At 59.6% G+C, this 12,503-nt stretch overlaps 1 protein-coding gene across 1 annotated transcript in view; it reads right to left on the bottom strand.

Moving 5' to 3' along the window:
• Positions 1–9,779, bottom strand: part of LOC113409252 (coiled-coil domain-containing protein 114-like) — a 12,077-nt gene extending 2,298 nt beyond the window's left edge. The window contains exons 1-10 of the mRNA XM_026662959.2: positions 9,699–9,779; positions 8,329–8,407; positions 6,863–6,962; positions 5,688–5,877; positions 2,711–2,833; positions 2,245–2,358; positions 1,605–1,672; positions 781–968; positions 418–552; positions 77–159 (exon numbers count right to left, since the gene is read on the bottom strand). Of these exons, the coding sequence (XP_026518744.1) occupies positions 77–159; positions 418–552; positions 781–968; positions 1,605–1,672; positions 2,245–2,358; positions 2,711–2,833; positions 5,688–5,877; positions 6,863–6,962; positions 8,329–8,395 (1,068 nt within the window). The 5' untranslated portion in view covers positions 8,396–8,407; positions 9,699–9,779. The remainder of the gene's footprint in view (positions 1–76; positions 160–417; positions 553–780; positions 969–1,604; positions 1,673–2,244; positions 2,359–2,710; positions 2,834–5,687; positions 5,878–6,862; positions 6,963–8,328; positions 8,408–9,698) is intronic.
• Positions 9,780–12,503: the final 2,724 nt, after the last annotated feature.

Genomic DNA, 12,503 nt, shown 5'->3' with positions numbered 1-12,503 from the left:
GGCAGTGCCCTGGAGGGCGTTGGGGCAGGGCTGTCTGCGGGGGGCAGAGCCATCGTGGGGGGCTGGCCCCCCTCACCTGGGCGATCCGCTCCCCCAGTCGCTCCAGCTCGTTGTTCTGCTCGTTGACGTAGTTGAACTGGGCGAAATTCCGGTCCTCAACTGGGAGGGGGAGGGAGGTGTCAGAGCCCCTGACCGAAAAGAGCCCCCCCTCCCCCGACAGACCCCTTCCCCCGGACTGGAGAAACCCCATAGACACCCCCCGCGGACCAGAGAGGCATCCTTCCCCCCGACAGGCCCCCCTCGACAGACCCCTCCCCCTCCACCAGAGTCAGCTCCCCCAACAGACCCCAGCCCTCGGACGGGAGAGAGAGCCCCCCGCCTGGGGCCGGAGCCGAGCCAGCGCCCCCTGCCCGTCACCTGCTATGAATTTCTCCACCAGCACATCCAGGTCGTCCTCCCCTGTCAGCTGTTGGATCTGCTTGAAGGCAGCTTCATAGGACTCCAGCAGCTCCTCCCTGGGGTCCCGGTGCTTCCCCTCGGCCTCCTCTTGCTCTGAACGGGGAGTAAACCAGACACGGTCAGAGCCCCTCAGCCACCGAACCCAGGAGTCCTGGCTCCCAGGCCCCGTGCTCTAATCACTAGACCTCACTCCCCTCCCAGAGCCGGGGAGAGAACAGAGGAGCCCTGGCTCCCCTCGCCCCCCCCCCCCCCCCCGCTCTAGCCACTAGACCCCACTCTCCTCCCAGAGTCAGGAGAGAACCCAGGTGTCCCGGCTAGTACCTCTCTTGCGCTTGGCCTCCAGCGCCTCCTGGGTGAACGTCCGCTCCTGCACCTTGACATCCAGGAAGTGGCGTAAGCGCCGGTCGTGGTCCAGGACCCGCTGCAGCTCCTTCATCTCGGCCCCATGCTGGGCCAAGTCCTTCTCCGCCTTCTCCCTCAGCTGCCCCAGCTTGGTCTGGGCCTCATCCCTGCAGGAGGGGAGGGGAGCAATAAAAGTGGGTGCCCTGCCCACAGACAGCCTGCAAAGCCCTGGACAGAACCCAGGAGTCCGGGCTCCCAGCCTGCCCCCCTGCTCTAACCACTAGACCCCACTCCCCCCCCCAGAGCCTGGGAAAGAACCCAGGCATCCTGGCTCCCAACCTCAATCCCCTGCTCTAACCACTAGATCCCATTCCCCTCCCAGAGCCAGGGAGAGAACCCAGGAGTCCTGGCTCCCCCACTCTATGCAGTAGGAGATACCAAGACCCCGGACCTGCCTTTCCTGGGCCCCCATGGAGGGTGCAGGGGGCTCAGTTTCCACAGCCCGACTAGCCCTTGGCTTCTGCTGGAGGGGGCAGTGCCCTGGGGCAAGATCAGACAGGCCCGTGACATGTGTGCGGATGAGGTGGCCGATCCTGTGTGCACGGAGCAGCGGGTTGGGGGGGAAGATTGTGGGGCCAGCAGAGGGGCACCCTGGAGACAGGAGGGGTTGCTGTGGGTCTCCTTGGCACCATGTGTCCAGCAGGAGGCACCAGGGGCCAGCAGGGGGCGCTGTGGGCCAGCGGGAGGCACTGTGGGCCAGCAGGGGGCGCAGTGGGGCTAGCAGGTGGTGCCGGGGGCCCTACCTAGCATCAAAGGCCGAGGAGGAGGAGTCGATCACGGCTCCAATGGCTTTCCGCGTCTCCTGCAGCTCCTGGGAATCAAAGGGAGAAGGTCATAGGCTTCTCTCAGCCAATCCTTCCGTTCTGGCCCCGTGTCACAGCGGGATCTCTGTCAGCCAATCAAATCCCTCCGTTCTGGCCCTGTGTCACAGCAGGATCTTCACTGGCCAATCATACTTCTCCATCCCACACCAATTTCTTAACAAGACCTTTGTTGGCCAATTAGATGCCTGCTTCCCACTGGGGCCAGCATCAGCCAACCACAACCCTTCATTTTATGCACATCACCGGGGGGAGGGGTCCTATCAGACACCAATCAGAGCCCAACTGGTGGGTGGGGCCAAACCCTGTGTGCACCTCCCAGTGGTGCCCATTGGTGCCTCAGTTTCCCATGTTGGGCTCTGTGGGGACTGATGGGTCCCTGGTCACCATGTGACAGGCTGGGTGCAGGGGGTACATGCAGCTTGAACAATGAAGGGAAAGACGGGGTTAACAGCCACCACCACCGGCTCTAACCTTTAGACCTCACTCCCCACCCCCAAGCCGGGGAGAGAACCCAGGCGTCCTGGCTCCCAGCCCTCCGCTCCCCTGGCAGAGCTCTCACCCTCTCCAGCCTGCGGTAAAGGTGTTCAAAGCGCCCACGTTCGATGCGCAGGGTCTCCAGCTCCTCGCGCAGGCTGGCGTTCAGCGCCAGCTGGGAGTTGAACCGGGCTGATGCCTGAAGAGAACCAGGGGTGCTGGCATTAGCCCCCCTGAGGGCCCAGGCGCCTGGTGAAGCCTCCCAATGTGGAACACAGCCTCACTCCCCGGGGCCGGCAACTACACCCCATTCCCCTCCCCGAGCCGGGAGAGAACCCAGGCGTCCTGGCTCCCAGCCCCTCTGCTCTAACCCCTATCCTCCACTCCCCTCCCCGAGCCAGGAGAGAACCCAGGCGTCCTGGCTCCCAGCCCCTCTGCTCTAACCCCTATCCTCCACTCCCCTGCCAGAGCGGGGGATAGAACCCAGCCTCCCCTCGCCTGCTCTAACCACTAGCGTCCCCTCCGGCAGTGACAGCCCTGCCCCCCCTCACCTTGTCCAGCTGGTTCTCCAGGGCGCGCACCCTCCTCTGGCCCTGGGCCTTGTGCCGCTGGCTGACTCCTGCACTGCCCGCCTGCTTCGCCAGCCCCGCCAGCCGCTTCTCCCAGCTCCGGATCTGCCGGGGGGGGACACACCGTTCGGAACCACAGCCCGAGCCCCACGGCCTCACTGCCTTGTGTGCCCCGTAGCACCCCCAAGAGCTTCTGGGTGATGCCCAGCAGTGCCCTTTGGGATGGACAGAGGAAGGGGGCACCAAAGCCAACCGCCAGCCAGAGGAAGGGGGACATCTTGGCCTGATCCCCCAGGCTCTGTCCCAGAGCATGCTGGGATGCACTGTAGCATCATAAGAACACAAGAACGGCCATACTGGGTCAGACCAAAGGTCCATCAAGCCCAGTATCCTGTCCTCTGACAGTGGCCAATGGCAGGTGCCCCAAAGGGAATGAACAGACAGGTTATCATCAAGTGATCCATGCCCTGTCACCCAATCCCAGCTTCTGGCAAACAGAGGCTAAGGACACCATCCCTGCCCATCCTGGCAAATAGCCATTGAGGGACCTGTCCTCCATGAATCTATCTAGCTCCCTTTTGAACCCCGTTATAGTATTGGCCTTCACAACATCCTCTGGCAAGGAGTTCCAGAGGTTGACAGTGTGTTGCATGAAAAAATATTTTCTTGTGTTTGTTTTAAACCTGTTACCTATTAATTTCACTTGGTGGCCCCTTGTTCTTGTATTATGAGAAGGCGTAAATAACACTTCCTTAATTTACTTTCTCTATACCACTCATGATTTTATAGACCTCTATCATATCCCCCCTTAGTCGCCTCTTTTCCAAGCTGAAAAGTCCCAGTCTTATGAATCTCTCCTCATACGGCAGCCGTTCTATACCCCTAATAATTTTTGTTGCCCTTTTCTGAACCTTTTCCAATTCCAATATATTTTTTTTTGAGATGGGGCGACCACATCTGCACACAGTATTCAAGGTGTGGGCGTGCCATGGATTTATATAGAAGCAATATGATATTTTCTGTCTTATTATCTATCCCTTTCTTGATGAGTCCCAACCTTCTGTTCGCTTTTTTGACTGCCGCTGCACATTGAGTGGATGATTTCAGAGAACCATCCACAATGTTTCCAAGATCTCTTTCTTGAGTGGTAACAGCTAATTTAGACCCCATCATTATATATGTATAGTTGGGATTATGTTTTCCAATGTGCATTACTTTGCATTTATCAACATTGAATTTCACCTGCCATTTTGTTGCCCAGTCACCCAGTTTTGTGAGATTCTTTTGTAGCTCTTCGCAGTCTGCCTGGGACTTAACTATCTTGAGTAGTTTTGTATCATCTGCAAATTTTGCCACCGCACTGTTTACCCCTTTTTCCAGATCGTTTATGAATATGTTGAATAGGACTCGGCCCAGTACAGACCCCTGGGGGACACCACTATTTACCTCTCTCCATTCTGAAAACTGGCCATTTATTCCTACCCCTTGTTTCCTATCTTTTAACCAGTTACCAATCCATGAGAGAACCTTCCCTCTTATCCCATGACAGCTTACTTTGCTTAAGAGCCCTTGGTGAGGGACCTTGTCAAAGGCTTTCTGAAAATCTAAGTACACTGGATCCACTGGATCCCCCTTGTCCACATGCTTGTTGACTCCCTCAAAGAATTCTAGTAGATTGGTGAGGCATGATTTCCCTTTACAAAAACCATGTTGACTATTTCCTAACAAATTATGTTCATCTGTGTGTCTGACAATTTTGTTCTTTACGATAGTTTCACCCAATTTGCTACTGAAGTGAGGCTTACTGGCCTGTAGTTGCCAGGGTCACCTCTGGAGGCCTTTTTAAAAACTGGCGTCACATTAGCTATCCTCCAGTCAGTTGGTACAGAAGCTGATTTAAATGATAGGTTACAGATGACGGTTAGTAGTGCTGCAATTTCATATTTGAGTTCCTTCAGAACTCTTGGGTGAATACCATCAGGTCCTGGAGACTTATTACTGTTTCGTTTATCAATTTGTTCCAAAACCGCCTCTAATGACACCTCCATTTGGGACAGTTCCTCAGATCTGTCACCCCAAAAGAATGGCTCAGGTTTGGGAATCTCCCTCACATCCTCAACAGTGGAGACCTATGCAAATAATTCATTTAGTTTCTCTGCAATGGCCTTATCGTCATTGAGTGCTCCTTTAGCATCTCGGTCGTCCAGTGGCCCCACTGGTTGTTTAGCAGGCTTTCTACTTCTGATGTATTTAAAAAACCTTTGGCTATTACTTTTGGAGTCTTTGGCTAGCTGTGCTTCAAATTCTTTTTTGGTCTTTCTAATTATATTTTTACACTTCATTTGCCAGAGTTTATGCTCTTTTCTAGTTTCTTCATTAGGATTTATCTTCCACTTTTTAAAGGATGCCTTTTTGCCTCTCACTGCTTCTTTTACTTTGTTGTTTAACCACGGTGGCTCTTTTCTGGTTCTCTTACTATGTTTTTTAATTTGGGGGATACATTTCAGTTGAACCTCTATTATGGTGTCTTTAAAAAGTTTCCACGCGGCTTGCAGGGATTTCACTTTTGGTACTGTACCTTTTAATTTCTCTTTCACTAACCCCTACATTTATGTGTAGTTCCCCTTTCTGAAATCATTCAAGGCCTTGTGGGTAATTCCCCGCATAGCATTGTGGGATAGAGGAAGAGCCACACCGAGCCTCTCCTCCACGCCCATCCCACCCTGTTCACTCACCAGGGAACAGGAGAAGGGGGGAGCCCTGCCAGGGACACAGTCTGATTGCCGCAGCCCCACTCCCGTCCCCGAGCCAGGAGAGAACCCAGGTGTCCTGGCTCCCAGCCCCTCTGCTCAAACCATTAGACCCCACTCCCCTTCCAGAGGCAGGGAGAGAACCCAGGAGTCCTGGCTCCCAGCCCCTCTGCTCTAACCACTACATCACCCTACCAGTCCAGTGGTACCTCCTGGTCTAGCTGGGTCACCGTCCTCTTCTCAGCGGCCGCCTGCTCCTCCACCTGGTCCTGGTTCCTCAGCAGGGCGCGTAGGCTGCCGGCCTGCTCCTGCTCCCGCTGCCTGTTGGCACGGCCCTCCGCCACCCGCAGGTTCCACAGCAGCCCCTTCCGCTCCTTCTCCAGCCGCTGCAGGTCGGCCCTGCCGGAGACACCAGGGTGGCCAGCAGAGATGGGCGGCAGGGAGAGGCGCCGGGTGGCAGGCAGCGTCGGGGTGGGATGGTGGCAGCGGTGGGGCCCCATGGTACAGGGTGGAGGGTAGGCGGGGTATGCTGGGGCCCAGCACGCAGGGGGCAGCGGGGGCTGGATCTACTGGAGGGTGTGGAGCATCGGGGGAAGAGGATGGAGAGAACTTGTGGGAGGGTGTGCGAGCTAGTGTGTGTGATTGTGTGTGTGTGTTTGTGTGATGTGGTGGGTGTCAGTGTGCGGGATCAGGTGGGTGTCAGAGAGATCTGGTGTGTGATCTATGGTGATCTGGCATGTGTTGGTGGGATCTAGTGTGATCTGGTGTCTGCGCAGTGTCGTGTGCGAGAGGGATCTAACATGGGCTCTTGTAGGCAGGTAAGTCTGGGTCACCTGGTGTGTGTGTGTGAGCTACGGTTTGAGTGTGGGTGTTCAAGTGTGCGAGTGTGATCTAGTGTGAGCTTGTCTGACTGTATGCCTCTGTGTGATCTACTGCGTGTGATCCAATGTGGGACTCATGTGTGTGATCTCGTCCGAGTGAGTGTGAGCATGTGGGGGGAGGGGGGCGGAGGGCAGTGACCCAGCCTAGTGTGTGTGTGTGTGGGATGGGAGAGTGTTGCTAGGCCCACGTGGGTTGTTAGGGGGCTGAGTGTTACATCAATAACGCATCAGTGTGCAGAGGGGAGTGTGTCAGTCTGTGTTACGGTGTGTGGGGGGTGTCAGTTGCGTTGTATAGGTTTGTGTGTTGAACCTGCCCCCCAGCCCGGTGACCCCGACCCCTGGAATCTTTCCTGGGTCCCTCCCTCTAGCCTGGTGACCCCGCCCCCTGGGATCATTCCCAGGCCCCTCCCCCCAGCCCGGTGACCCTGCTCTCAGGGATAATTCCCAGGTCTCCTGCCCCAGCTCGGTGACCTGGGCCCCAGGGACCGCAAGGGGGTACGTACAGCTGCTTGCGGATGGTCTCCTGGGACTGCAGGGTGTAGGCATGGCGGTCACCCTCTAGCAGCCGGAACTGGCGCTGCAGCTTGGCCAGCTCGCTCTCGGCTGGGGGGGGGGGGGGGGGTGGGGGGGGGGGGGGGTCAGAAAAGGGGGGGAGGGAATCGTTAGAGAAGGCAGCAGACGAGTCTGAGGCCTTTGTCATCTGAGGACAAGATTCTCTGTCTTGTCACACCAAGGCCCCGTGACGTCACGCCAAGGCCATGCCCCATCACGCCAAGGCCCCATCATGTCATGCCAAGGTCTGCCATGGCCTCACCCTGTCACGTCAATACCCCATCCCATCACGCCAAGACCCCTTATCATACCAAGGTCCCACTTCCTCATTCCAAGGTCCCACATCTTGGGGTGAAGCGTTGGCGTCATCCCAGCCACAGGACAATGCTCCGGACTGGTACAGAGTTGGGGGTGGGATATCAGGGGATCGGAGGGGCTAAAGACAGAGGGCAGGGCCGGGTTCTCATCTCAGCGCCCCCCCTCGGGGCCAATCCAGAGTCACTCCTATTTGCAATGGGGACAAAGCCAGGTTCTGATCTCAGCCCTCTGGGGTCAATCCAGAGTCACCCCTGTTTGCAATGGGGGCAGGACCAGGTTCTGATCTCAGCTCCCTGGGGTCAATCCAAAATCTGTTAAATTCAGCAATCTGGCTAAGTGGGGTGCTGCCCCCATCCCCAGAGGCAGGATTGGTCCTCTGGCCACCAGCCCTGCTGCCCCCCTCCCAGATGCCATCCCAGCAGCCAGAGGCATCTGGGAGGGGGGCAGCAGGGATGGCTCTTCCCCAGGGCGGCCTGGCAGGGAAGGACACGTCCCCCAGCGTGGGGGGGGAACCCCTCACCCTGGCTGGGCTGATGGGGTAGTGCTGGGAGGGCCGGGGTATTGTTACCGCCAGCTCCTGGGACCGAGGGCATGGGGCAGGGATCAGACAGAGATGTGGGGCGGGGAGAGAAAACAGGGAGGGCACCAGAGTGGTGGGGTCACGAGTAGGGAGCCCCATGTGGCACTGGGACAACAGGCTGTGAGGGGGGGCACCCAGGGGGCTAGATAAAGGGGCGGGACCATGCTGGGGGGCACTGGAGCCAGAGAACAGGGCCGCATGGGGGGGGCATCAGGGAGGCAGAGCACAGAGGGTGGGATCATGCAGAGTGCGTGGGGGGGGGCAGGAAGGGCATGTGATGGGTACCAGGGGGGAGAGCACGGAGACGGGGCCGTGTGGAGGCACGGGGGGGGGGCGGGGAACAGGGGGTGGGGCCGCGCGGGGGCACTGGGGGTGCAGAGCACAGGGGGCAGGGCCACGCGGAGGGCACCAGCGGCAGGTCCACGCTGGAGGCAGCGGGGTAGCTCCCATTCTGTCTGGTGGCAGCCAGGAGACGCCAATCCCTAGCCTTCCCACAATGCCCTGGGGCAGAGCCATTACCGATGCCCTCCAGGTCCAGGTCGCTGCCCTCCGAGCGGGTACTCGAGGCAGATCGGTGCAGCGGCATCTTCTCCTCCTCCTCCTCGCCGACAGGTGGCCAAGAAAGAGAGTGGGGAGAGAGAGAGAGAGGGCTTTTAACTGGACCCCGGCTGTCACGGCCCAGAGACAGACAGGGGTGCAGGGGCCGCGGCTGGACACTGGGGGCACGCCGGGGGTGCCCAGCCCAGCACTGGGGCATCAGGAGAGGGGGCAACCTCCGAGGCTCTGGGGCAGGCCTCGCGCTGTCAGGCATGTGGCTGATTCTGGGGTGGGGCATCACAAGCTTTGGAGGGGCTGGGGAAGGCGTGGGGCTGGTGCATAGGGGCTAGGAGGGTTTAAGGAGTTGGAGGGTGGAGTGGGATTGGGGGGGAAGGTTCAGGGAGCTGTGGAGTTTGGAGTGGGGTCATTTGGGAGCAAAGGATCAGGTGGTTCTGTGGCTGGGGGCAGGTTCAGGTGGTCAAGGCGAGTTTGGGGGAAGGTTCGGAGAATCGGGGGGAGTGGAAGAAAGATTCAGGGGTCAGAGGTGAATTTGGGGGGGAAGGGTCAGGGGAAGGTTTGGGGGCTCAGGGGAGAGTTTGGGGGGAAGGTTCAGGGGGTAAGTGGGAATTTGGGGGGGTTATAATAAATATATGGAGATATACCTATAGAACTGGAAGGGACCCTGAAATGTCATCAAATCCAGCTCCCTGCCTTCACTAGCAGGACCATTTATTCCTACCCCTTGTTTCCTATCTTTTAACCAGTTACGAATCCATGAGAGAACCCCTCAAGTTCTGATTTTGCCCCAGATCCCTAAGTGGCCCCCTCAAGGATTGAGCTCACAACCCTGGGTTTAGCAGGCCAATGCTCAAACCACTGAGCTATCCCTCCCCCCCTGGGTTCAGGGGGGTCAGTGGTGAATTTGGGGGGAAGGTTCAGGGGGTTGGGGTGAGTTTGGGGGAAAGGTTCGGGGGGCTCGGGGGAAAGTTCAGGGGTTGGGGTGAGTTTGGGGGGAAGGTTTGGGGGCTCAGGGGAGAGTTTGGGGGGAAGGTTCAGGGGCTAAGTGGGAATTTGGGGGGGTTCAGGGGGTCAGTGGTGAATTTGGGGGGAAGGTTCAGGGATTGGGGTGAGTTTGGGGGGAAGGTTTGGGAGGCTCAGGGGAGAGTTTAGGGGGAAAGTTCAGGGGTCGGTGGTGAGTTGGGGGAAGGTTCTGGGGGGTCAGTGGTGAGTTGGGTACAAGGTTTGGAGGCTCAGGGGAGAGTTTGGGGGGAAGGTTTAGGGTGGGGGGGAGATCTGGGATCCGATTTCCTTCCTAGCCCCAGTACCCCCCACCCCTGGGTGCCGGGATTTACCTCACTCTCCGGCAGCCAGTCCGGGGGGGATGGTCAGTGGGCTCGGGGGGAGCCCAGCCCGTGACAGGCACAGGGAGGTGCGGGGATCACGCCTGGCCTCTCCTCGCCTGCCAGCATCGCCGCCCCCCACACCCACACCACCCGAGTTGTTAGCAACCGTCTCCAGGAAGCAGAAATACCTCAACCAATGGGGGGAGAGGACGGAGCCCTGGGGGTGGGAGAAAAGGGGGACGTGTCAGATTAGGGGGAACAGGAGATCCATGCTGGAAAATCCCCTTTATTCCCCTCACCAACCCCACACCTCCCTTTCCCCCACTCCACCCCACACCCATCCCCCCTCCCCACCCCAATCACAAACACACCTCCATCCCTCCTGCCCCCAGCCATGCAGAATGTCTACACTGCGGGGGACTGGGAGCCAGGACTCCTGGGTTCTATCCCGGCTCTGGGAGGGGAGTGGGGCCTAGTGGTTAGAGGGGGTGCGATGGCTGGGTTAACAGGGAGGCATTTATTTCCGAGCCAGGGAGCCGCCAGGTGCCTGAACCGGGGATGGCAGGTTGGGGTGGGGGCCTGCTGGGGTGCGGGATGCCAGGATGTGGGGGAGGAGCCGAGGGGCTGTGGAGCTGGAGGCTACAGGGTGAGGGAGGACACGTGACACTGCCCCCTTCCCCAGCGGCTCTGTGTCCGGATGGGATGGCTGCTCTGTCACAACCACAGGGGGGCGCCATTGCTGCTCGGGGTTGTTTCATTTCACCTGGGTGCCCTCAGGTCGCGCTAAGACTCAGTCCCCTGTCCACCCCCTCTTGTCATGCCAACATACCATCATGTCATGCCAAGGCCCTACCCCAAAGACACATCAGGTCACACCAAGACACTGTCCCATCTCACCACGGCCCCAGAAGCTCCCGCCACGCCCCAGTTACAGCAGGCCATGGCAAGCCAAGGCCCCGTCATGCCAAGGCCCCATCAAGTCACACCATGGCCCCACTACACCACGGTCCTGACAGGTCACACCGAGGCCACATCATTCCAAAGACCTGTCACACCAAGGACCCGGCAGATCATGCCATCACGCCAAGGCCCCGTCCAGTCACACCAAGGTCCCGTCCAATCATACCAAGGTCCCAGCAGGTCATGCCAAGGCCCCAGTGACCCCGTCTCGTCAAGGCACTGTGATGCCAAGACCCTGTCCAGTCACACCAAGACCCCGTCACACTAAGGTCCTGTCACACCAAGGCCCCCGCAGCTCACACCAAGGCCCCATCACGCCAAGGCCCCGGCCGGTCATGCCAAGGCCCCGGCAGCTCACGCCAAGGCCACGTCAGGTCACACCAAGGCCCCGTCACGCCAAGGCCCCGGCAGCTCACGCCAAGGCCACGTCAGGTCACGCCAAGGCCCCGGCAGCTCACGCCAAGACCACGTCAGGTCATGCCAAGGCCCCGGCAGCTCACGCCAAGGCCCCGGCTGGTCATGCCAAGGCACCGGCAGCTCACACCAAGGCCCCGTCACGCCAAGGCCCTGTCAGCTCACACGAAGGCCCTGTCAGGTCACACCAAGGCCCCATATCCTGCCCTGGGGGGTGATGGGGTCTCACCAGGAGGCCAGGCCAGGGGGCGGAGCCTGGAGCCACTCCCTCCGCCAGGCTCCTGAATCACCACTCTGAGCAGGGCCAGGCCGACATTGCGCATGCGCTATCCCAACAGCTCCCTTCTTCCTTCCCCCACCGAGGCCTCGCCCAGTGCGCAAACCCCGCCCCTTTCGGCTGCCCCCGTCCTCCAGCGGGCGCCCCGCGCATGCGCGGTTCCTCCTCCCCTTTTCTGTGGCGGGAGTCGGGATGGGACTTGTGTGCTGAGACTGGGAAGTGGATGGAGGGGTGGGCGTTGGATGCATTGGGGCACGTGCACAGCTGGGGCGTTGGATGCATTGGGGCATGTGCATAGGTAGCTGTGGGGGCGGGTGCATTAGGAAGCAGGGTGCACGGATGGGGGGGGGACAGGTGCACGGGTAGGAGGCCAGGGGCATAGGGAAGCAAGTGCACAGCTGGGGGGCTGGGCGCATTGTGGCACGTGAATAGCTGGGGGAGCCCGGTGCATGGGGGCGGGGATGCACAGCTGGGTTGCCGAGTGCATTGGGAAGTGGGGTGCACTGCTGGGTGCATTGGCGGATGGGGTGCACAGCTGGGGAGCTGGGTGCACTGGGGTGCACAGCTGGGTGCATGGCGGGGGGGATGCACAGCTGGGTTGCCGAGTGGGGTGCACAGCTGGGGAGGCAGATGCATGAGCAGGGTCCTGGTACAGCTGCATGAATACAGCCAGGCGAGGGTGGGGCTGCTGGGGGCTGTGTGACTCATGGGCCTTTGGTCACCCACACGCACACCACGCGACACCCCAGCACAGGAAACCACCAAACCCCAACACCCCACCCACCCATCTGTGTTTGTCCCATCACAGCGGTTGCCATTCGGCTTGCGGTGGCTGTTGCCAGGGCACCGCGTGTCTGATTGGGCAGGGGGTTCAGGGGACAGGATGTTGGGTGGGGAGATGATGATACCTAGGTCTGCTTTCCTATTGCCCGATCTCCGCCCCTTTGGGCTCTCAGCCTGGGCTACCTGGGGTCACCACCGGGGGCCCCCACAACAGCCAGGCGGGGGGGGGGGCGCAGCTGCATCCACGGGCATTTGCCTCCTGCACACTGCTGAGCTCTAGACCCCGTTCCCCTCCCAGAGCTGGGCTAGAACCCAGGAGTCCTGGCTCCCAGCCCCCCTGCTCTAACCACTAGACCCCCACTGCCTGCACAGAGCTGGGG

This window comes from Terrapene carolina, unplaced genomic scaffold, assembly GCF_002925995.2.
Source record: "Terrapene carolina triunguis isolate 2854851 unplaced genomic scaffold, T_m_triunguis-2.0 Scaffold31552, whole genome shotgun sequence".
Taxonomy (NCBI): Eukaryota; Metazoa; Chordata; order Testudines; family Emydidae; genus Terrapene; species Terrapene triunguis.
This window is presented reverse-complemented; position numbering and strand designations above follow the sequence as displayed.